We start from the raw sequence: 26,705 nt of genomic DNA, 5'->3' as shown, positions 1-26,705 counted from the left end.
GTATCTTTGTCTGCGACTATATGTACCTGGCGCGCCAACCTCCGAGGGCTTCTCCACGGTCATTTCCGGTGCGGTTCTTCTCTCACTACCTGCGACGGTCGTTAGCTGCAATACGGGAACTCAGGATCCGTTTACCTTAAGGCTTTAGTCTTTCTTCTTGAAACTGTTCGCGTGTTTTTGGAGTATCTTTGTCTGTGACTATATGTACCTGGCGCGCCAACCTCCGAGGGCTTCTCCACGGTCATTTCCGGTGCGGTTCTTCTCTCACTACCTGCGACGGTCGTTAGCTGCAATACGGGAACTCAGGATCCGTTTACCTTAAGGCTTTCGTCTTTCTTCTTGAAACTGTTCGCGTGTTTTTGGATTTCTACAGCTTCTCTGAACAAGCGCGTGTGATAATGCTTCTTTACAGCCAGAACTTCCGTGTCGGCGAATTTTATTACGTGGTCGGACTCACTCAGTGCGTGCTCTGCCACGGCCGATTTCTCCACCTGCCCCAAACTGCAATGTCGCTTATTTTCTTTGATCCTGGTGTTGACTGATCGTCCAGTCATTCCGACATAAATTTTTCCGCATGTGCATGGTATACGATATACTCCCGAGATTGCAAGTGGGTCCCTTTTCTCCTTTGCCAATCTAAGACACTCTTTGATCTTCCTTGTCGATTTGAAAATCGTCTTTACGCCGTGTCTGCGCAATATTGTGTCCGTTACTCTGGGAATGTATGGCAGAAAGGCCGTACCCGACATTCCTTTTTCTGATTCCTTACTTCGCCGAGTGTTTGGCTGTGTTACACGTCTAACATAACTTGTGGAGTACCCATTGCTCTCAGAACACTGGAGCCCGGCTCCAGTTCACCTCCGGCAATGGAGGGTGAAGCTTTGACAATGCCAGCCACTCGTCCTGGCGAAACGTCAGTAAAATCATTAGATGAACGTCGGCCGAAGAACCCGATACAGAAGCCAATAGGCAGTTTGTCAACAACTGGCCACGAAAGCCTTAACAATTTTGTATTCTCCATGGAGTCCTGACTTGACCCCATCCGGTTTTTATCTGTTACCAGAATTTAAAGAACACCTTCGACGACTTCACTTTAATAGTGACGAAGTCGGACGAGCAGAGTTGAGGCTGTGGCCCCGTCAGTGAAGTCAAACATTCTACAGTGTCGGTATTAACAAACTGGTTTCTCATTGGGAGAAATGCGTTCGTCGCTAGGGTGACTATGTTGAGAAATAAATATGTAGACAAGAAGAATAAAGATGCAGAATGTTAATAACGTTTGTTTTGATCATACAGTGGGGGCTTTCACGGTCGGTATTAACTTCACTTAAAACTTCTGGACTGACAGACGGTAGTCGGTATGTAAAACTTCCTTCTTCTCCGTCTGCGGGAGACCTTGCGGAGGTGAAGCAGCGAACTGCAGCCAGAACACGGGGGAGCGTCGAATATATAGACAGTATAGAGGGCACCACAGTCCATCACGTGACGCCAGCTACGAGACTATCTTCGGTAGTGCCATCATTCTAGATTGACAGTAACTGATCGTCATTCTGTCGGTGCAAAGTCGACATCCACATTTGATTTAATTTGACACCTCTTTTCTGTTAAAATTACCAACAGTGTTTATAAATCTTGTTAGCCTCCCTATACATGTGCAGATGATGATGCGATGTTACCGATATGACGTTCGTCTCATTGAATATCATTTCGCGATTACCCTCTTAATACCCATATTCCGCTACGACTGATGTGTACGTATGTCCCAGACAATTCCTCTCACGTTCAAAACAAGATGCACGTAGGAGAAATTGTCGTCTGGGACATACGGATAAATCGGCCGTGAACCGAAGAGGGCAATCGTGAAATAAAATTCAGTTAGACGAGCATCACATCAAATGGTTCAAATGGCTCTGAGCACTAGGGGACGTAACATCTGAGGTCATCAGCCCCTAGAACTTAGAACTACTTAAACCTAACTACCCTAAGGACATCACACACATCCATGCCCGAGGCAGGATTCGAACCTGCGGCCGTAGCGGTCGCGCGGTTTCAGACTGAAGAGCCTAGAACCGCTCGGTCACAGCGGCCGGCGTCACATCAAAACGTCGCATTATCATGTGCGCATGTACAGAGCGGCTACTGAAATTTATAAATGCAGTAATAATTTTAATTGAGAACAGAAGGTGTCAAATTAGATAAAATATGGATGTCGACTTTGCACCGACAGAATGATGATCGATTATTGTCAGTCAAGAATGTTGGCACAACAGAAGATAGTGTCATAGTCGACGTTACGTGAAGGGCTACGGTGCCCTGTGTACTAGCTATACCGGGTGATCAAAAAGTCAGTATAAATTTGAAAACTGAATAAACCACGGAATAATGTAGATAGAGAGGTAAAAATTGAAACACATGCTTGGAATGGCACAGGGTTTTATTAGAACAAAAAAAAGTTCACAAAATGTCCGACAGATGGCGCTGGACAGCAAAACTGCTACCGTGACGGGTGAAAGGTACGCCGATATGTTACAGAATCGCATCACCCCCAGCCTGGCTGATAAACACCTGCTGGAACGTACGATGTTTATGCAGGATGGCGCTCCACCCCATATTGCTTGACGCATGAAAGATCTCTTGCGCGCGTCGTTTGGTGATGATCGTGTGCTCAGCCGCCACTTTCGTCATGCTTGGCCTCCCAGGTCCCCAGACCTCAGTGCGTGCGATTATTTGCTTTGGGGTTACCTGAAGTCGCAAGTGTATCGTGATCTACCGACATCTCTAGGGATGCTGAAAGACAACATCCGACCCCAATGCCTCACCATAACTCCGGACATGCTTTACAGTGCTGTTCACAACATTATTCCTCGACTACAGCTATTGTTGAGGAATGATGGTGGACATATTGAGCATTTCCTGTAAAGAACGTCATGTTTGCTTTGTCTCACTCTGTTATGCTAATTATTGCTATTCTGATCAGATGAAGCGCCATCTGTCGGACATTTTTTGGACTTTTGTATTGTTTTGGTTCTAATAAAACCCCATGTCATTCCAAGCATGTGTGTCAATTTGTACCTCTCTATCTACATTATTCCGTGATTTATTCAGTTTTCAAATTTATACTGACTTTTTGATCAGCCGGCATATTCAGCGTTCCCTCTTGCTCCGATAGCAGTTCGCCGCTTCACTCCCTGGATGCCTCCGGCAGCCGGAGACGGAACGTTAGGGGAAAGTTTTATTACATATCGACCACTTTCTGTCAGCCCGGAAGTGAAGAGCATTGGTTTTACTTTTAAAAAGGCTTTAACAGTTTTCATATTAAAAAAATCGGAGGCACTACTTTTCAGCACGCCCCCGTACATGCAATATTACGCAGCCTCTAATAACAGTAAATTTAAAAAAATGGCACTGCAAAGGAAGCAGTAAAGCGAAGAAAACTTAAGACTAAGAACAACAGCGCTGAAGAAAAGAAATCGTGAAATATTACACGACGACATAGTAATCCGGATATGAAATATAAGGTAATCGTGGGATGTATCACACAAGTTTCTCTTGCCCTATAGTAGGATGATGAGGAAATCAGTGGAATGTATTAGAATGAAATTATTAAACGTAAAATCCCACGTCGTCGTCATCGTCTAGATCTGAATCTAAACACTGCAAATAGGATGTCCTATTTAGCGGTAAGACTGTACTGTGAAAACTGACAAGAGTAAACCACCAGCCACAACCATGAATGCCTTCTATTTCCAATATTTTGCACTTAGGGTATCAGTATCATAAGAACATGCAGCTTCACCCAAAGCGTTTTATTTTCCAAGTCTACTTCCCGATTGGATTGCCAGTCTGTGTATTTGTATGCTTCTGACTCGAGAAAGCCGTTAACAGCAATCACAAGAAGATTTATTTTCACCAATTCGATTACAACGTTGTGATGATTCTCCCCGAAGAACACGATTCTTATTAACATCTAGATATACAGTTTGTCAGACACTGCGCAGTGCATGGTGAGGATACTTCGTATCGATGTAAGCGACTTTTTTTCTTTCTCCACTTGCGTCTGCGGAAAATCACCTCTGTACGCCTCTGCACGCGCTCTAATGTCTTGTCTTATTCTTAAGTTCCCTACGCGAGATGAGGGTAGCAGAACGGCCGTAGAGTCTTCCTCGAACACAGGTACTTCCAAATTAACCCAACGTGGTTTAGCGAGAGCTGCATCGCTTTTCACACACGGATTCCCATTTAAGTTCCCCGAGCATCTCTGTTACACTTTGGTATGGACTATATCGACCCGTTACGAGCGTAGCAGCCTCTCTCTTAAATCTTCGATGTGTGTTGCCGTGACACCAGACATGGGAACAATACCGGAACAGATCGCACTTGCATCTTGTATGAGATTTCCAATACACATGCATTGCATTTTCCCAGAATCTTGCAAGCAAATCTGAATCTTCACTCACCTCCCCTAATACTGATTTTAGGGTTTCCACTTCATATCGCCTGTTAGTATTTACGCTAAACACTTACACGGTGTGGCGTGGTAATGACTTTCACATAGTGCCGGACTGGAACGCACACCTGCCCGTGAGAGGCGAAGGCCGCAGGTTAGAGTTCCAGTCTGCCACACAGTTTTAATCTGCGGGAAGTTTCAAATCAGCGCACAATCCCCTCCACATTGAGTGTCCATTATGGATCTTCACATAATCGGATGCTATAGGATTCGTTCTCTTAGCATTACCTTACATTTATCCAGATTTAAATAGAGGTTTCATTCATTCTATCTTGTGGAAAGTTTGGCCAGGTCTTTCTGTGTTTCATCACAATTGTCTGTCGACTATACTTTCCTATAAACATGAGCATCATCGTCAGCAAAAATATGCTAATGCCGCTGATCCTATTTGATAAATCAATAAGACATATTATGCTAGAGCGTCAGCTACTGTCAGTTAGTATGAAACGTGATTTGCAGTCAGAATAGCAAATAAGCTCCAAATGATATTCGTTAGTAAATTTCGAAATAACAGTCACAACACGTCACTTGTGTTACAGTCTACAAGTATATGTGTTTTCAGATTATTCCTCTCATTCTAAACACTCATCATACCACCCATAATAAGTAAACAGTTTTAAATCCATTCCACTATTAGCGAGTTCTGATTTCACAGTCCAAAAATAGTATTTTCATGATGATGATGGTGATTTTGGATGCCTGTGTTCAACATCGTAGTCATCAGCGCACTGTTGAAAAGTTAGCATGCCACATTCGTGTGGAGGGACGACTACGATGACGACGACGAAGGCTATGCTCAATATTCTATAATGCACTAAAATCCGCCTCCCATCTTCAGTACTTTACGGATGAGACCCGACAGTTAATGAAACTTCAGAACCCGTATAAAACCGGCGTCACTGTCAGAAAAGATGGTGGGTAGAAATCCAGCCAAATGGAGAGCTGCTCTGCTATTACTGTATGCACTGGAGACACAAAGTTACTGGTACACCTGCCTAATATCGTGCAAGGCTCCCGCGAGCACGTAAAAGTGCCGCAACACGACGTGGCATGGAGTAGGCTAATGTCTGACGTAGTGCTAGATGGAATAGACCCCATGAATCCTGAAGGGCTGTCCATAAATCCGTAAGAGGACGAGGGGATGGAGATCTCTTCTGAACAGCACGTTGCAAGGCATCCCAGATATGATGTCCATTATAATTATCCGGGCTGTTATGCCGTGGTCGGTTGATGAATGCTGTGGTGATTCCCAACGTTTCGTCTCCGACTGCGGGAGACATCTTCAAGGGGGTCCGTAGCTTGATGGAAGGTCCAACACACACACTGGCTCGCTACTGACTGCCGCTAAATTCCGTGTCCGCGCGCCCCCGCGCTGCGGCGTGACGTCACGTGTTTTGAAAACGTCAGTGCAATTGGCCGCTGTCCGTCGCCGTCGATCGCCGTTGCCATCACCCAGTAGTGGACGAGTGGTACACATCTTCTTTAACACCGGCATCCATATACCGTTTAATTTGACGCCCTCCTCCTTTCGGTTGAAATTATTTGGGTGTTTAGCGATTTCGATCGCCTCCCTGTAGAGCCTTTCGTAATATCCGCTGACGTCACGCCGCAGCGCGGGGGCGCGCGGACACGGAATTTAGCGGCAGTCAGTAGCGAGCCAGTGTGTGTGTTGGACCTTCCATCAAGCTACGGACCCCCTTGAAGATGTCTCCCGCAGTCGGAGACGAAACGTTGGGAATCACCACAGCATTCATCAACCGACCACGGCATAACAGCCCGGATAATTATAATGGACATGATATTTCCGGCCGTGAAAGTTTACATTTTAGTATCCCAGATATGCTCAAAAATGTTCATGTCTGGGAAGTTTGGTGGCTAGTGGAAGTATTTAAACTCAGACGAGTGTTCCTGGAGCCACTCTGTAGCAGTTCTGGACATCTGGGGTGTCCCACTGCGCTCCTGGAACTGCCCAAGTCCGTCGGAATGCACAATAGACATGAATGGATGCAAGTGGTCAAACAGGATGCTTACGTACGTGTAACCTGTCAGAGTCGTATCTAGACGTATCAGGGGTCCCATATAACTCCAATAGCATATGCCCCCCACCATTACAGAGTCTCCACCAACTTAAACAGTCTCCTGCTGACGTTCAGGGTCATTGGATTCGTGAGGTTGTCTCCATACCCGTGCACGTCCATCCGCTCGATAGAATTCGAAGCGAGACTCGTCCGACCAGGCAACATGTCTCCAGTCAGCAACAGTCGAATGTCGGTGTTGACGGGCCCAGACGAGGCGTAAAGCTTTGTGTCGTGCAGTCATCGAGGGTACACGAGTGGGCCTTCGGCTCCAAAAGTCCATACCGATGACGTTTCGTTGAATAGTTTGCACGCTGACACTTTTTGATGGCCCAGCAGTGAAATCTGCAGCAATTTGCGTAAGTTTTGCACTTCAATCACGTTGAACGATTCTCTTCAGTCGATGTTGGTCCCGTTCTGGTAAGATCTTTTTCCGACCGCAGCGATGTCGAAGATATGATGTTTTAGCAGATTCCTGATATTCATGGTACCCTCGTACGGGAAGTCCCCACTTCATCGCTACCTCGGAGATGCTGTGTTCCATCGCTCGTGAGCCGACTATAACACCACGTTGAAACTCACTTAAATCTTGATAACCTGTCATTGTAGCAGCAGTAACCGATCTAACAACTACGTCAGACCCTTTTTGCCTTATAAAGGCGTTGACGACCGCTGCGCCGTATTCTGCTTGTTTACATATCTCTGTATTAGAATACGCGTGCCTATACTAGTTTCTTTGGCGCTTCAGTGTAAGACACATGCAGCCAAAGTAAGCTGAATCGAAACTGTCACCTTGCAAACTTCACAAAGTGCAAGATATTCTTGCCAGAGAAGGTAGCCGTGTGTCAAACGTCTATGTCCTATGCGCAGTATGGTGCCCTGAGCTTCCTTCCATCTGTGAGGTTGGTATGATTTCCACCATGCCTGTGTGGCCAATTTGAGTGACCACAGATAGTTTTCCGCCACCTCCAACCACTCAATTTCCCAGTGAGGCGTGATTCGTCTGTCAGATAACGAGATGATGGCGTGCAAAGGGATGGTACATCGACCTACAGCACCATCCCGACATTCTTCTTTGGCTGCTTTGTCGACTATGTCGCTTCCCCATATCCCGATGCGACCAAGTACCCAACAAAATGTCAGCTCCTCGTCACAGGGTTGGAGTTGCTGTAAGCAGGCATGGATGATTCCAGAATGAGATTTTCACTCTGCAGCGGAGTGTGCGCTGATATGAAACTTCCTGGCAGATTAAAACTGTGTGCCCGAACGAGACTCGAACTCGGGACCTTTGCCTTTCGCGGGCAAGTGCTCTACCATCTGAGCTACCGAAGCAGGACTCACGCCCGGTCTCACAGCGTCACTTCTGCCAGTATCTCGTCTCCTACCTTCCAAACTTTACAGAAGCTCTCCTGCGAACCTTGCCCGCGAAAAGCAAAGGTCCCGATTTCGAGTCTCGTTCGGGCATACAGTTTTAATCTGCCAGGAAGTTTCATATCAGCGCACATTCCGCTGCAGAGTGAAAATATCATTCTGGAAACATCCCCCAGGCTGTGGCTAAGCCATGTCTTCGCAGTATCCTTTCTTTCAGGAGTGCTAGTTCTGCAAGGTTCGCAGGAGAGCTTCTGTAAAGTTTGGAAGGTAGGAGACGAGATACTGGCAGAAGTGACGCTGTGAGACCGGGCGTGAGTCGTGCTTCGGTAGCTCAGATGGTAGAGCACTTGCCCGCGAAAGGCAAAGGTCCCGAGTTCGAGTCTCGTTCGGGCACACAGTTTTAATCTGCCAGGAAGTTTCAGTCATGGATGAGCTGCATCAGCTGGTCTACCCGATACGTTTGGTGGGCCGCTTGTAGTGCACTCAGCCGCTCATAACAGTCGAGAACCCTTATACTGTGATGCCTGTGAATCTACACTGGTGCCGTGATAATGCCATATAACTGCGCGACGTAAATCGTTAATTATTCCAGAAGATGCATTTCGAAAATCCCATCAGGGAAAACAGCTGAACAACCGAAAGCGTTCTCTTGCTGGCATCGATCTGTATAAACAACGATAAAACTGTGGTACGTACTTAAAACTGAAGATTACAGGGTTGTAAAAACGCAATCTCGAGTACAAATTTTCTTGTCCTGTCTCAAGCTTCAAAAATCACTTTGGGAATCTGAAAACGCCATGACGGCAATTTGTTCCGTCCCTGACTGTGTATTCGGGGGTTTGATATATCCAAATCCTTGAGTCAGTCAGTAGCACGTATTGCGAATGGCTTAGTCGCATGGGGCCGATTCCCGAGCAGCCGCTTAAAGTTAGTGTGAACTGCCGCACTAAATGCCAATGTCTTATGCAACGCTGAAATTTTCAAGGCTACAAGGGGACATTTTTCACAACGACGTCTTCAGCACCTAAGGAGTCTGCAACAAATAGCACAACTTATACGACGTGGATAGACACAGTCTGAAGTGCTTGTAAGTGTTTTGCAGGATAGGTTGCGCTCAGAAAGCCGGCCGCGGTGGTCTAGCGGTTCTAGGCGCTCAGTCCGGAACCGCGCGACTGCTACGGTCGCAGGTTCGAATCCTGCCTCGGGCATGGATGTGTGTGATGTCCTTAGGTTAGTTAGGTTTAAGTAGTTCTAAGTTCTAGGGGACTGATGAGCACAGATGTTAAGTCCCATAGTGATCAGAGCCATCTGAACCACTTGCGCACAGAAATAGTTATTAAGAAACAAAATTCGATAAGTCAGCCATTTACGAGTTAATTAGCATTGAAATTAGCCATTCAGGCCGTTGCACGCGCAAATTCCAGCGGCCCACCACACACAATTAGTGTCAATTGTTCTCATAGCGGACGAGACTGCTCAGCCTTTGGCTCGGGTTCGATTCTTGCTACTGTCCCATGTCCAGTTTTTGTATTGCTCTCTTGTTCGGTTTTAGGAAACCGAACGAAGAACACGTTTGGTGACACTGCCTCTGGCGGGCCGCTTGAATTTGCGCACACAACGGCTTGATTGGCAAACTTCAGTGCTAAAGAACTCGGAAACGGTGGAAGGTATCGAATTTTTTTTCTAACAATTATTTCTCAGCACAACTCACCCTGCAACGCCCTTAAAAGATTTTCAGACGGTTTCTGACCACCTTGTATATATTCCGCCAGCCACCTCGTGTGTCGCGGAAGGTACTGTGTGTTTCAATGTCACTTCTCCGCTTCCCCGATCCAGTCGCGAATGGTGTATGGGAAGAATGTTCGCTGATAAGTCTCTGTGTGAGGTCGAATCTCTCTACTTTAGAGGTCTTTTAGTAAGACACGTATAGAAGGAAGCTATATATTGGTTTAGTCTTCTAGGAACGTGTGCTCTCGGAATTTTTAGACAAAACATCAGCGTCATTCACAACGCCTGTCTGGCAGCGTCTTACACACAGTGGATGAACATGGTTCTAATGGCTCTGAGCACTATGAGACTTAACTTCTGAGGTCATCAGTCCCCTAGAACTTAGAACTACTTAAACCTAACTAACCTAAGGACATCACACACATCCCTGCCCGAGGCAGGATTCGAAGCTGCGACCATAGCGGTCGCGCGGTTCCAGACTGTAGCGCCTAGAACCGCTCGGCCACACCGGCCGGCGGATGAACATGTCTGCGGCGCTTTCGCACTTGCTAAATGAGCCTGTGAGGAAACGTTCAGCTCTTCTTTGGATCTTTTCTATAGTAGGGTAAATGTACCAAAGAGTACGCAGTCCCAAAGAGAACACAGCTTGTGTTCCTGACAACTGAGTAAACTGATTAGTTCACCACTGACGTAGTTGTGTTCTGAGGGTATAAGTTGTGTGAATAAATCCCGTTTCCGAAGTGAAAGAGGTAAGAATCACTTTTCAGTTTACCTGATGTAGTTCTTGTACTCTGTTGCGTAAGTTATACACAGAATACACGAGCAATAGCCTTTAATTATTGATTGCATTTTGAAAGGCTGGTTTGCCGTCTGTCATAATGCATCCACATGTTCTGCAAATGTGGCGTGTGCTGACATCTGTTTACTTCTTTTGGAATCATTGTTTCTGTACGAAAGAGCGCGCATATAATGTCCCCGAGGAGTGCATGCGTTCTCTTTAGGGCATAACTGCAAATTTGTACATTAAGTATGAAAATCGGCCAGGAAGCTCATCTAAACTAAATAGCTGCTAAATGAGGCCAGATAACGAATTGAAAATAGAGAAGGCAAACAAAAGCTGCCGCTCCTCTTGGTACGAAGGAGTCTGCTTTAAGGAAAAGACTGAAGGCTGTGAGGAGACAGCATAGATTTTGGCGTTGCCAGAGGACTGGATCTAGCGCACTAAGTGTGGGAGGTGGTGGCATGAACAGTGATCTTCGATTGAGGGGTAATATTGCGTTCATTTGTGAAATTCGCTAAAGGCGCACTCTTTGGGCATGTTTTGCGTGGTCTTAAGAGCAGGTGAACGAAAGAGTGCGCATTTCCCGTTTTGTTTTTTAGCTTTGAAAAGTTCAGTAAATGTATTACCTCTCTGATGCTGTAGTTTTCTGAACATGTACATTTTGTGTTAATAAATATAAACCTAAAATGATTTTGTTTTCCTACTGATAATAACCCAGTTATTTAAGATTATTCCTTAACTGCACACTCTTAGGTACGTTAGCCCTATCTGGTAAAGGTCTAGACTCACAAGCAATGTTCATGTTTCGGTCGAAAGAGGATTTTGAAAGTTGCTTCCTTCGTCGATGGACTATACATCTTGAGTAAGAAATGACACGAGAGCGGGTCTTTTCTCCGATTAATGCGTAATACGTAACATTTGTTTCTGGGGAAGGTCATCTCTCAATTTCCGTATCAAATATCAATCTCCTGCATGTCTTCCTGCATTTCGCACCAATTTTTCTAGAGTTGTGACTTCTCTGTGTAGAACAGCATCGCCTCGAACAACCTGAGAGAGCTTCTGACGTTATATGAGAGATCATTTATACATATTCTGAACAGTGGTGGTCCTATAAAACTCCCTTCGGCAGACGACCGAAGTTAGTTTTACATCCGGAGATCTCATTGACATGCTGTGATCTGTTTGCTAGGAATCCTCCAGTCCAGTCATAAAGCTCGTAAATTGATCACTAGGCGACAGTGCGGAACTGTATCGATGGCGTTGCGTTAGTCAAATGGTATGCCATCTGGTCACCGGTATCAACTGCCTTCTGGATGTCGTGAACGAACAGAGCGAGATGAAAATGTTTTGTTTATTTATAGACGCAATTACATCCTTATTACACAGTCATAACCAGTTTCAGCCATACAATGACTATCTTCAGATTCTAAAACAATACAAAAGAAAATTTATATTAAAACCTAAAATTAAGTGCAATATTTAACCAGGCTTATTAGTAATCTAACTGAATTTATGCTTATTAGATTACTAATAAGACTGGTTAAATATTGCACTTATTATTTTTAGGTTTTATTATAAATTTTCTTTTGTACTGTTTTAGAATCTGAAGATGGTCATTGTATGGCCGAAACCGGTTATGACTGTGTCATAAGAACGTGATTGTGGCTATAAATAAACAAAACATTTTTACAAAATAATCAATCACTCGCTCCATGGACAAAATGTCGTTTTTTCCAAGAGTGAGATGATTCTGACACGATCGTTGTTTGCAACATCCGTGTTGATACCTACAGAGGAAAATGCTGGAGCATAAAACGTGTTCCACAATTCTACAACAAACTGACGTCAGCGAAGTATGTCTATATTACATGTATCGTATCGACTACCCTTCTTGGAAACGAGAATGACGTAAGCATTTTTCCAATAACTGGGAATATTTAGTTCGTCCAGTCACCTACAGTACACTGCTGCTAGAAGAAGACAAAGTTCTTTAGTATATTTTATGTAAAATGGTATAGGTGCCCGATCATGTCCGTTGAGTGACTATTTTCTATGATACGGTCACTGATATCAAAATCAGTCATTCTTGAATACGCAGACAGCTAAAAATTAAAACCTCAGTACGATATTCCCCGGAAAACAATTCCTCTTCCCACGCTCGGGTTCCCGGGTTCGATTCCCGGCGGGGTCAGGGATTTTCTCTGCCTCGTGATGACTGGATGTTGTGTGCTGTCCTTAGGTTAGTTAGGTTTAAGTAGTTCTAAGTTCTAGGGGACTGATGACCATAGATGTTAAGTCCCATAGTGCTCAGAGCCATTTGAACCATTTTTTTGAACAATTCCGCAGAAAGACATTTATTTTTTTGCCAGTGTTTCTATCATCCTCCCATTGCATCAAGGTCTCTACTAGAAAATTTCGTTTTGCGGTTTCCATCGGTACGCATCCTTGCTGCTCCTGCATGCTTTCTAATGATCTCACGTATATATTCCTCTTTATACATAATTATGTTTTTTTTTTTTAAATTATTACATGTATGTTTCTCGCGAAATGAAGAGGACAGCTGGCAAGTGGCAGGTATTGAGGGCTGCAAAACTCAACCTTAGGGTTAATGTCCAGTGCAAGAACACAGACGACTTTCAGATTTTCGTTGTGGCTGTGAGTTTCTACTGATATTGTAATAAAAAAATTATTTGTTTAATCAGATGGCAGAACTGGATCACATGTACCGGCACGACAAGGAAAACGTGAAAATTAAGTTTTTAACGCATGAAACTTAATTAAAACCTCTGAAATCCATAGAGAATGCTAAATAACTGGTGCAACACATGCATTTCTACAATCAACAAGATGAAGCTCAACATCACAACCGCAACAAAAACAACTTTCCCGCCTAATTTACTACACTGACAGCGCGCAAACATTTAGTTCGAAGTTGCATACATAAAATGTTTACATCTGTACCTGTTATCCTGCAAATAGTTCACTGATACCAGCTTACATTTTTCGTAAATATTACACCGACACAAAACACCGTAGAAACTTAGTGTACAATTTATTCACGGTTTACTTGCGTTCAGAGTCCTACATTATTTCAGGAAGAACTTGTGAAGTGCTGCCTGCGTCCGTTTATTTAGGTATTATGGTACAGTGTTTTCTTGCGCACCTGACATGAATATAGAAATATGATAGGCACGGAGGACCATTTCTTCTTAACATAGATGAATTTGCATTGATTTAATTTGTAGGACAGAAATTTTTGTCCTTTTTAAAACGATTTTTGAGAAGAGACTACTCCTAATTAATAATAATAATAATATGTTGTTACAGTCGTAACTTCAGAATAGCCGAATAGCCGAAATCGCGACAGTAAATAAATATTCTTAAAACAGTCCAGGTGGTACACGGAACATCTCATTTTTAAATTTAGTGCACATTCTTCAGGAAGTTTAATTTCATGAATTCACATCTTTGAGTATGGGTGATAGCGGATTCTGGACACACTTTTGGACTCGTACTACGTAAATGATACACTCGCTAAGTTAGTTAAATTTGTTTTCCATACGGGGATAAGAACCACCACTGTGTGTCGCAGAGCGGCAGAAGAGTACAGTGATAAAATAAACGGTGCAGTACTTACTAATCTCGGATGGAGCAGTAATTGCAGGGGCGCTCGCAATGAGAAATGATGGCTCGTTTCTCCATGTTGAGGGAGACGTTGTTACATCGGCAGCCGCGCTACGAATGAGCTCTCCAGGCGCCTTGCCACACAAAGTTCGCTGATTGTCATTCAAGTGAAACAGAGTTTCTCTTGGCACGCGAGAGATTACCTTCACGCTAAAACGAACGAAACCTCTCGGGTCACCGAACTGATTTTACACTTTTGCGTAACACGGTGGTGGCGTGAAGTGAAAACACGCCCTTATAAATTAGCGCGGTTGTGCCCCCGTTATTCACGAGTGCGTGCTCTAACCTTAACCATAAATAAGTAATTGGCAACAGACGCCCTCGTTGTGGTTTCGAACTTGTCGAGCGCTGTGCTCCAGAACTGGGGCTGTCGAATGTCCCTGCAGTGTTAAATACAAACGAGCTCCGTTCTCGTCCGCTATCAGCGCCGTTTTGTTTGTGGCCAGTTATCAGCAGGACAACTGAGGGCGAGAGGCGCAGTCATTCGCCTTCTACTCAAGGAAACACGTCAGGACATAGTATCCTTCAAAGCCAACAGTGTTGCTTAAGTTTACTCACGTGAGAGAGCAGATCACATCCCAAATGTTAAAATTGCCTCATCAGAAAATATAGACATTTTAAGGAGTGTAGTAGCAAGAACACACGATTAAGTCTACATGTGATTTGGGGTATACATGTTGCAAAACTTAGTACACACACAAAATATATATAATGAGGGTGGTGTGCAGGGGCACTAGGTCAGGGATGGTGTCCGGATGGCCGAGACGGTCAAGCCGATTCTTCGCGAGAAACGGAAAATCCGGGTCCGAGGAGTCTTGGTCCAGTACAAATTTTCAACTTTCCCCAAAGCAACTAATGACTTATTTCCTTTGGATTATTAGTACACAGAGCTGCAACAATGGCTCTACCCCGGCTGGCCATAGAGTTGAACTGAGCTTTGATGTCAGATAGGTTTACGTCATTCCAAGCTGCTGGAATTTTATGCCACAGTTCATCAAACCCTAGTGGCTGGGAGTGGCAGCGTGCCAGTCCCTCGGTAACTCTCAACAAGATATTTTCATTGGGTTACACATGGACGTAATACTAGCCAGGACAACATTCGAATAACCTCTTCGTTGAGGTAGGTCAGGGCACTAGGGCAACATGCAGTATTGCGTTATCTTGTTAGAAAGTAACGTCACGGAGACGTCTACTGGCACAGACACCAGACTGAACACGGCGGAAACTTAACGTCTACTGTCCAAACTACCGACTATATGAACCAGAGGTGATCTTATTGAGTACCAAATGACATCCCATGCCATCAAGCCAACCGCTAGGCTTGTATGACAGTGACGAATGCTATCTAGCAATTTTATTTTCTTCTCAGAGCCTCCACACGCGCTAAGTCCATCGTGATGCTACAGGCAGAAACAAGACACATCTGAAAAGACAACATGGTGTCACTCATGTGTGTAGTACTGTCGTTGGCCGAACCTCTATCTCTCTCCAGCCGCGTCAAGCGACGCTGCAAAAATGGTCGCTGTGCCGACAGTCAGAATTCATCCGGACATCATGGCACAGCTCGTTTGGGTTCTCATCTTGCTGCAAACAGGGCCATTTGCAGACTCCAGGTAGGTGTACGATCCTACACGCTCGAGCGAACAATATGTCTGTTCTTTCGTGAGCTAGCCAGAGATTACGCATAGTCCTCCTGCACCTCTCGATTCCATGTTCGCATAACAGTCGCGAGATCTCTAACAACATGGAATTTATGTCACGGAACTACGAGGGTTGGAACTTAAATAGTGGCAACTATTTATTCACCACCGATACAAAAGAGTTACATGTTTGCACCCTTTACTGTCCTTCAAAGTAGTCACAAGCGTTGTGCAGAACCCGTTTCCAGCGATGTGGAGGGCGTAGTATACCGTTAGCAGAGCCTGTCCTGTTGAATGGAGCGGTCTACTGGCTACCGAATCTCTGGAACAGTTCTGAAGCGAATGCTACGAAGTGGTTCCTTCATCTTCAGAATCAAATAAAAGTCACAAAGACCTAAGTCCGGGGAGTGTGGTGGATGGTAGAGTACTTCCCATTCCCATATTCCCGGGTTCGATTCCCGGCGGGGTCAGGGATTTTCTCTGCCTCGTGATGACTGGGTGTTGTGTGCTGTCCTTAGGTTAGTTAGGTTTAAGTAGTTCTAAGTTCTAGGGGACTGATGACCATAGATGTTAAGTCCCATAGTGCTCAGAGCCATTTGAACCATTTTTGAACCCATTCCCATACACCCAACAGAGCAGCCACAGCTTGCGCTGTATGCGCCCGCGCATTGTCGTGCAATATGATGGGTGGGATGCGCAGAAAGTGTCGCCGCTTCTTTCGCAAACCTGGTCGCAGGTTATGTACCAAAAACGAACAGTAAAACTGTGCATTGACGGTTTGCCGCGGAGGAACATAAAGCGTTAGGATAACACCGTCACGGTCGTACACGAGAATCGTCATAACTTTAGACCGCTCCATCCGCACCATCAACAGAACAGGTTCTGCTAATGGTATACTACGCCTTCCACATCGCTGGCAATGAGTTCTACACAACGCTGGTGACTACTGTGAAGGACAGTAACAGGTGGGAACATCTAATTTTTTGGACCGGTTGTGAATAAATAGTTGCCACTATTTAAGTTCCAACCCACGTATCAACTGCAATCTCGACAGGCTACAATTCTGACACTGTCGGCAGTGGTTGCCCTCTCTTACAAGAGCATAAAACCATCTTCTCACAGATGATCAACATTCAAATGCGATTTCTTATCTTACCTTGTATACACCGAGCGAGGTGGCGTAGTGGTTAGACACTGGACTCGCATTCGGGAAGACGACGGTTCAATCTCGCGTCCGGCCATCCTGATTTAGGTCTTCCGTGATTTCCCTAAATCGCTCCAGGCAAATGCCGGGATGGTTCCTTTCAAAGGGCACGGCCGACTTCCTTGCCCGTCCTTCCCTAATCCAATGAGACCGATGACCTCGCTGTCTGGTCTCCTTCCCCGAATCAACCAACCAACCTTGTACACAGAATGTAGATGGCGTTGCTCTACTCAATTTGTACGGCTGCGCTGAAATTCCATCCCATTCGTTTGCATATCTAAGCACGCCAATTTAACGTTCGTTGCATGCCGTTTTCTAAGATGCTGCAGTTTTAATATGCAGCAGTTTATTATCCCGAACTGGAAGGAAATCAGTGCGTACCTGATCACAGTGTAATGAATCCACTAACATAAATATTTCCCCAATCTTTAGTCCACTCCAGTGTGTGAGATGTGCAACAAGTTCTATCCCACAGATACTTTCGAATACAATTCAGACCACAGACTCTTAACCCCACCTCACAGTCCCAGTGCGTTCAGTTAATAATTCGGCCTTACAAGCAACTCTCTGTTCACTAATCGCTGCAGAAGATATAATCCGCCTCCTCATGAACGCCCTCCAAAACTTTACACCTCCGGCATTCATCTCTTCAGTTCTTTCGCTGCCAACAGTAATTTTTATCATTTTCTTCACCTGGGGTACCACAGCCGTATATTTGTTGAAAGACATTGTGAATTTTCCACCTCGGCTGTTGCTTACACGGATCCACCTTACTGAAACTCACAGTTACAGCGTTACACACTATTTTCAACTGCTGTGTGTGCCAATATGTAGTAATATTTTCCGATTCTGTAACAGAGGTCTTAGCAGTTCTGAAAGCGGGCACATAACGTGCAAGTGTCAAATTCCAGAAGAAAATATGTACTGAATGCAATAACAGTCATCTTCGAAACTATTACCACGTTAACAGTCACTATATGTCCACGCTTTCGTTGTTCTGTCCGCTCTGGAAGCAGACACAGAGACAGCAAAGATACCATAACTTTCAACTTATGATTTTGATCTTAATGTCTACGTGAACCACACAGAAACAACGTCAAACTCTATCATCAGTATCTGCAGATTACAAAATTAATAACTATGGTATAAATTTTGTACCAAAACGGACATAATAATTACTATATTTTTGAAACAAGATGTTCTGTTTACTCTCATTATTTTATGTATTGTAACTAAATTTGTACCCACGAGTGAAGTGCGGAAACAACTGCTGCCAGCCCGACCTCAAAGGGGAAAGAAATTACAATAAATGGAGGGAGCTGTAAGAGAAGTAGTATCGCCTGATATGGAAAATATACGAATTAGCACAGTCTGTCTGTCTGCGATAAGTTTTTGTCTCACTGGGAGCATATAGTTAAAAGTAAGCGGAGACAGAACAGAACAATGACAACGTTTTCTTAGTTTCTATAATATTTTCCGGGTGTAGGTTGTAGTGACAGGCTAATCTGTAGAGCAATCCAGTGCCCAGTTTGGGTTTCGAAGTAACCATTTCCTTGAAACTTCCTGGCAGATCAAAACTGTGTGCTGGACAGAGACTCGAACTCGGGACCTTTGCATTTCGTGGGCACGTGCTTTAGCAACTGAGCTACCCAACAAATATCCTTCCGTCCAGGTGTGCTAGTTCTGAAAGTTTCACAGGAGAGATTCTGTGAAGTTTGGAAATCAGGAGACGAGATACTGGTGGAAGTAGAGCTGTGAGGACGGGTTGTGAGTCGTGCTTGGGTAGCTCAGTGGTAGAGCACTACCCCGCGAAAGGCAAAGGTCCCGAGTACGAGTCTCGGTTCGGCACACAGTTTTAATCTGCCAGGAAGTTTCATATCAGCACACATTCCGCTGCTGAGTGAAAATTTCATTCTGGGAACAATTTCCTTGTGGGTTGGTGAAGTCGACAATTGTGAAAACGAAATATTGGTTATGAGGCAGACAGACTAGTAGTAGACCTTGGTCTAAGTTAAGTTGAAAGGTGGCAGTTTCTTTAAGAGGTGGTAATGTCAAAATATTTAATGTAACGAGAAGAATTACCTTTTTCTTGTCATAGTGTGTATTTTACAAACTTCGTTATTATGAATCTGCTTCAGTCTCATGATGCTAAGTAAGGAAAGTACACAGGGTGTCCCAGGAGGAATGGTCAATATTGATGGACATTCTAGGAACGATCATTCGAAGCAAAAATGCATAATTTAGAGCTACGAGCACTGCTTCATCTTCGATGCTGTGAAACAAATCTCTTCCATTGACTGCTCCTCGCTTTCCATATTTTGGTAGGAGGTAGTATGTAACAAAACAAGAAAAATTTTCAGTGGCCATGGGCTCTAGAATGGATATCTTACGAGTTATGAGTACTTGTTCAGTAGAAGATATGTGTTTCAGCGTAGATGAAAATGTGCTCTGAGCTCTTAAGGTATGCATTTCCGAGCCCATGTTCAATAGACCTGTTTTCTTCGAATGATCGTTGACTTTTTCTCTGGGGTCACCCTGTATAGGCGGAGATGGGACGAATGGAGAGTAATTTTAGTGACGACGCGGGTCACAAATGGGGCAGATTCTTATGGACCAACATCTGGGAACGAGCATCTCGGAAACCGCGAGGCTGGTCTACTGTTCGCGCTCTACCGTCGTGGCAAACTACAGAAAGAGACTGAAGGACGGTGAAAGCACAAGCAGGGACAAAGTGTCGGAGGTCCACACCTCGTCACAGAACTTGGATTCAATGGTTCAAATGGCTCTGAGCACTATGGGACTCAACATCTTAGGTCATAAGTCCCCTAGAACTTAGAACTACTTAAACCTAACTAACCTAAGGACATCACACACGCCCATGCCCGAGGCAGGATTCGAACCTGCGACCGTAGCAGTCCCGCGGTTCCGGACTGCAGCGCCAGAACCCCACGGCCACCGCGGCCGGCCACAGAACTTGGAGATCGGAGGTTTGTACACCCTATAAAACAAGAAGGGCTGCATCTGTGGCAGATCTGACGACAGGGTTCAGTGCTGGTGTAGGCACATTGTTGAGCACGGAGCTCCGCACCAGATGAGTCCTACGTGTTCCCATGTGGACCCAACAACATGGTCAGTTACAAATACGGTGGGAGCGGGATCATCGACATTGCACCGTGGATCAATGGAAACGTATCACCTGGTCGGATGAATAACGACACTTGTTACACCAAGCAGACGATCGTTTCACGCCTAGGCTTTCGTGGGACCTATAGTAGTAATCGAAGGCACCATGACAGCTGTGGACAATGGAAACATTGATGCCGACCAACCAAATCCCTTCACGCTTGATGTCTTCCCCGACAGCGATGGTATCTTCCATCAGAATATGTCAGTGTCACAAGGCCAGAATCGTGCTATAACGGTTTGAAAAGCATGAAGCAGATTCACGTTGATTTCTTGGCACCAAATTAGCCTGATCTGAACCCGATCGGTTATATATGCTACACCATCGGGTGCCAGTGCGTACCCGCAAACTAACCGCCCGTTATTTACGGGAGTTGCGTGACCTGTGCGCAGACAGCGGTGATGCACACCACCGAAAAACCTACAAGAACTTGTCGAGAACATGCTATGCAGAATCGTTGCTGCATCGCGTAGTAAAGATGGACCAACACGCTTATCAATATCTGTCGGATGCAATTATATCATTGGTTACGCCATTTTATGTTTTCAGGCAGCTTAATACATTACTAACTGTTATTCTGTAATTCACATGTTTTGTTAAGGAATCATTTCTAGCGCGAGATATCGTAATTACGACGGCGTGGTGAAAAGTAATGTCTCCGAATTTTTTGTGTGAAAACTCTTAAAGCTTTTTAAATAAAACAAACTTTATTAACATTCTACATCTATATTCTTCATGTCTACATAGTTATTTCTCAATATAGTCATCCTGGCGACAAACACATTTCTTCCAAAGAGAGACCAGTTTCTTGATATAGTCACTGTAGAATGTTTGACATTGTTGACGGAGCCATACCCTCACCTCTACTTACGCCGCTTTATCGCTATCAAAGTGAAGTCCTCGAAGTTGTTCTTTAAGTTTTGGAAAGAGACGAAAATCGGATGGAGCAAATTCGGGACTGCATGGAGGATGACTGAAGAGAGTGAACCAAGCCGTCACATTGTTGCAGATGTCGCAGTGCTATCTGGCATTTTCATGCTGAAGGAGAGGGTGCTGCATGTGTGGACGAATTCTTCGAATTACTGCTCTCTGTTTTCTGTCATGTGCTCAAACACAGGCATAGTTCAGTCACACACCGCGAGGTTTTAAGCTACAGTTCAGTGATCTCTAGCGACAGAGGGTTGCAACTTGCGTCAGCAAAGCAGGAAAGACGGCAGAGTAATATGCGTGACATGCAAATGCTTTAACCGATATTGATAACAGAACAAAAATTTGGAGGCACTACTTTTCACCACGTCCTCATGTTATGATTTCAAATAACTAACACGCTTCTAGCTTGTACGAGATGCATTCAAGTTCCAAGGCCTCCGATTTTTTTTTCTAATTAACTACTCACCCGAAATCGATGAAACTGGCGTTACTTCTCGACGTAATCGCCCTGCAGATGTACACATTTTTCACAACGCTGACGCCATGATTCCATGGCAGCGGCAAAGGCTTCTTTAGGAGTCTGTTTTGATCACTGGAAAATCGCTGAGGCAATAGCAGCACGGCTGGTGAATGTGCGGCCACGGAGAGTGTCTTTCATTGTTGGAAAAAGCCAAAAGTCACTAGGAGCCAGGTCAGGTGAGTAGGGAGCATGAGGAATCACTTCAAAGTTGTTATCACGAAGAAACTGTTGCGTAACGTTAGCTCGATGTGCGGGTGCGTTGTCTTGGTGAAACAGCACACGTGCAGCCCTTCCCGGACGTTTTTGTTGCAGTGCAGGAAGGAATTTGTTCTTCAAAACATCTTCGTAGGATGCACCTGTTACCGTAATGCCCTTTGGAACGCAATGGGTAAGGATTACGCCCTCGCTGTCCCAGAACATGGTTCAAATGGCTCTGAGCACTATGGGACTCAACTGCTGAGGTCATTAGTCCCCTAGAACTTAGAACTAGTTAAACCTAACTAACCTAAGGACATCACAAACATCCATGCCCGAGGCAGGATTCGAACCTGCGACCGTAGCGGTCTTGCGGTTCCAGACTGCAGCGCCTTTAACCGCACGGCCACTTCGGCCGGCCCCAGAACATGGACACCATCATTTTTTCAGCACTGGCGGTTACTCGAAATTTTTTTGGTGGCGGTGAATCTGTGTGCTTCCATTGAGTTGACTGGCGCTTTGTTTCTGGATTGAAAAATGGCATCCACGTCTCATCCATTGTCACAACCGACGAAAAGAAAGTCCCATTCATGCTGTCGTTGCGCGTCAACATTGCTTGGCAACATGCCACACGGGCAGCCATGTGGTCGTCCGTCAGCATTCGTGGCACAGACCTAGATGACACTTTTCGCATTTTCAGGTCGTCATGCAGGATTGTGTGCACAGAACCCACAGAAATGCCAACTCTGGAGGCGATCTGTTCAACAGTCATTCGGCGATCCCCCAAAACAATTCTCTCCACTTTCTCGATCATGTCGTCAGATCGGCTCGTGCGAGCCCGAGGTTGTTTCAGTTTGTTGTCACATGATGTTCTACCTTCATTAAACTGTCGCACCCACGAACGCACTTTCGACACATCCATAACTCCATCACCACATGTCTCCTTCAACTGTCAATGAATTTCAATTGGTTTCACACCACGCAAATTCAGAAAACGAATGATTGCACGCTGTTCAAGTAAGCAAAACGTCGCCATTTTAAGTATTTAAAACAGTTCTCATTCTCGCCGCTGGCAGTAAAATTCCATCTGCCGTACGGTGCTGCCATCTCTGGGACGTATTGACAATGAACGCGGCCTCATTTCAAACAATGCGCATGTTTCTATCTCTTTCCAGTCTGGAGAAAAAAAATCGGAGGCCTTAGAACTTGAATGCACCTCGTAATTTAGTAACATGCACTCTACATTAAAAGAGAAAAAAAAAGACGCATCACGAAGCAGTTATCTGAATTGAACGGAAATCGGTAGATGTTATGTACATGTATACACAAACAAATAATTACAATTTGAGAGAAATTGGATGGTTTATTCAAGAGAAAGAGCTTCACAAATTGAGCAAGTCAATAGCGCGTTGGCCCACTTCTGGTCCTTCTGCAAGCACTTTTTCTCCATGGCATCGATTGATAGAGTTGTAGGATGCCCTCCTGAGGGATATAATGCCAAATTCTGTACAACTGGCGCGATACAACGTGAAAATCGCGAGCTGGTTGTAGGGCCCTGTCCATAAAGATCCAAATGTTCTCGATTGGGGAGAGATGCGGCGACCTTGCATGCCAACGTACGCGTATAGGTTGGTAAGCATGAAGACAAACTGTAGATACTCTCGCCGTGTGCAGGCGGGCATTATCTTGCTGAATTATAAGCCCGGGATGGCCTGCCATAAAGTGCAACGAAATGGGGTGTAGAACAACGTCGACGAACCGCTGTACTGGGAGGGTGCCGCGGATGACTACCAAAGGAGACCTGCTGGGAAATGAAATGCCACGCCAGACCATCACTCTTGGTTGTCGGGCCGTATGGCGACCGGCAGTCACGGTGGTAAGCAACCTCTGTCCAGCGCGTCTCCAGACACGTCTTCGGCCTGTAATCCCAATGACTGGAGTAGAGTTGACTTCACTGATGAGTCCCGTTTCGAAATGAGCCCCGTTGACCAGCGAGACGTGTCTGGAGGCGCCCCGGAAAGCGATCATCTTCTGATGACTTTAAGAGACGTTAAAGTATAGCATCATTTGCAAAAATGTAGGAGAGATCCCCATAATGTCTCCTAAGTCGTTTATATAGATCAGGAATACCAGAGGGGCTATTACACTTCGCCGCGCGGGATTAGCCGAGCGGTCTGGGGCGCTGCACTCATGGACTGTGCGACTGGTCCCGGCGGAGGTTCGAGTCCTCCCTCGGGCATGGGTGTGTGTGTTTGTCCTTTGGATGATTTAGGTTAAGTAGTGTGTAAGCTTAGGGACTGATGACTTTAGCAGTTAAGTCCCATAAGATTTCACACACATTTATATTACACTTCCTTTGGGAACCCCAGACATCAAAAAAATGGTTCAAATGGCTCTGAGCACTATGGGACTTAACTTCTGAGGTCATCAGTCTCCTAGAACGTAGCACTACTTAAACCTAACTAACCTAAGGAGTTGCCGGCCGCGGTGGTCTAGCGGTTCTAGGCGCTCAGTCCGGAGCTGCGCGGCTGCTACGGTCGCAGGTTCGAATCCTGCCTCGGGCATGGAGGTGTGTGATGTCCTCAGGTTAGTTAGGTTTAAGTAGTTCTAAGTTCTAGGGGACTGATGACCACAGATGTTAAGTACCATAGTGCTCAGAGCCATTTGAACCATAACCTAAGGACATCACACACACCCATGCCCGAGGCAGGATTCGAACCTGCGACCGTAGCGCCCAGACATCAATCCTGTTTTACTCGATGACTTTGCATCGATTACTGCGTACTGCGACCACGTACTGTAGCCCTTCTGATTGGAAATCACGAGTCCAGTCCCACAAATGAGGCCAATATATACCCGAAATTTGCACCTGTGCTACTTTCCCATGTTTAGGTACGGATCTTTCGTCGAGCGAACGGTTGTGTACGATTGCTAAGCATGGAGCTATTGTATCATCATACTCGGAAAAGAACCTAATTGTTATATAATCTGGACCGGAAGACTTGCCTTTAATAAGTTACTTAAGCTGTTTCCCTATGCAGAGGAAAAATTATTTCTGAGTTACTAATGTTGGGCCGGCCGCATTGGCCGAGCGGTTCTAGGCGCTTCAGTCTGGAACCGCGCGACCGCTAAAGTCGCAGGTTCGGATCCTGCCGCGGGCACGGATGTGTGTGATGTCCTTAGGTTGGTTAGGTTTAAGTAGTTCTAAGTTCTAGGGGACTGATGACCTCAGATGTTAAGTCCCATACTGCTTAGAGTCATTTGAACCATTTACTCGTGTTGCCAGTTGTCCTTGATTCGAATTCTGGAATATTTACTTTATCTTCTTTGGTGAACGAAGTTCTGAAAACCGTTTAGTAACTCCGCTTTAGTGGTACTTTTGCAATTCCAGGGAACCATCACGAATCGCGGTGACCTGAATGTCATAACTGTATTGGAATAAAAGGAATCATTTCTATTCCTCTCACTGCGTATTTCTTTAAGTTACCTTCTGTACTATATTGTAGCATTTCTTTCTAGATATAGTCCAAGTTTCATCTAGCTACCACACTTGGGAAGTTACTTTCGTTCTTAAGAATACTTTGGTAGTGTAATATACAGGGTGTTACAAAAAGGTACGGCCAAACTTTCAGGAAACATTCCTCACACACAAGTAAAGAAAAGATCTTATGTGGACATGTGTCCGGAAACGCTTAATATCTATGTTAGAGCTCATTTTAGTTTCGTCAGTATGTACTGTACTTCCTCGATTCACCGCCAGTTGGCCCAATTGAAGGAAGGTAATGTTGACTTCGGTGCTTGTGTTGACATGCGACTCATTGCACAACAGTACTAGCATCAAGCACATCAGTACGTAGCATCAACAGGTTAGTGTTCATCACGAACGTGGTTTTGCAGTCAGTGCAATGTTTACAAATGCGGACTTGTCAGATGCCCATTTGATGTATGGATTAGCACGGGGCTATAGCCGTGGCGCGGTACGTTTGTATCGAGACAGATTTCCAGAACGAAGGTGTCCCGACAGGAAGACGTTCGAAGCAATTGATCGGCGTCTTAGGGAGCGCGGAACATTCCAGCCTATGACTCGCGACTGGGGAAGACCTAGAACGACGGACACCTGCAATGGACGAGGCAATTCTTCGTGCAGTTGACGATAACCCTAATGTCAGCGTCAGAGATGTTGCTGCTGTACAAGGTAACGTTGACCATGTCACTGTATGGAGAGTGCCACGGGAGAACCAGTTGCTTCCGTACCATGTACAGCGTATGCAGGCACTATCAGCAGCTGATTGGCCTCCACGGGTACACTTCTGCGAATGGTTCATCCAACAATGTGTCAATCCTCGTTTCAGTGCAAATGTTCTCTTTACGGATGGGGCTTCATTCCAACGTGATCAAATTGTAAATTTTCACAATCAACATGTGTGGGCTGACGAGAATCCGCACGCAATTGTGCAATCACGTCATCAACACAGAATTTCTGTGAACGTTTGGGCAGGCATTGTTGGTGATGTCTTGATTGGGCCCCATGTTCTTCCACCTACGCTCAATGGAGCACGTTATCATGATTTCATACGGGATACTGTACCTGTGCTGCTAGAACATGTGCCTTTACAAGTACGACACAACATGTGGTTCATGCACGATGGAGCTCTTGCACATTTCAGTCGAAGTGTTCGTACGCTTCTCAACAACAGATTCGGTGACCGATGGATTGGTGGAGGCGGACCAATTCCATGGCCTCCACGCTCTCCTGATCTCAACCCTCTTGACTTTCATTTATGGCGGCATTTGAAAGCTCTTGTCTACGCAACCCCGGTACCAAATGTAGAGACTTTTCGTGCTCGTATTGTGGACGGCTGTGATACAATACGCCATTCTCCAGG

The 26,705-nt window shown here is 45.2% G+C and overlaps 1 protein-coding gene across 3 annotated transcripts in view; it reads right to left on the bottom strand.

Moving 5' to 3' along the window:
• LOC126184414 (sulfate transporter-like) overlaps window positions 1-26,705 on the bottom strand; it is a 476,107-nt gene that overhangs the window by 195,279 nt on the left and 254,123 nt on the right. The window contains exon 1 of one of the 3 annotated variants that reach the window (XM_049926798.1): window positions 14,100-14,271. The exons of the other annotated variants lie outside the window; for them this stretch is intronic. Coding sequence (XP_049782755.1) covers window positions 14,100-14,164 — 65 coding nt within the window. The 5' untranslated portion in view covers window positions 14,165-14,271. Of the gene's footprint in view, window positions 1-14,099; window positions 14,272-26,705 lie in introns of those variants that run through there. 3 annotated transcript variants of the gene reach the window in all.

Source organism: Schistocerca cancellata, chromosome 4, assembly GCF_023864275.1.
Source record: "Schistocerca cancellata isolate TAMUIC-IGC-003103 chromosome 4, iqSchCanc2.1, whole genome shotgun sequence".
NCBI lineage: Eukaryota > Metazoa > Arthropoda > Insecta > Orthoptera > Acrididae > Schistocerca > Schistocerca cancellata.
The sequence above is the reverse complement of the archived record's forward strand: the minus strand, read 5'-3'. Positions and strand labels throughout refer to the sequence as shown.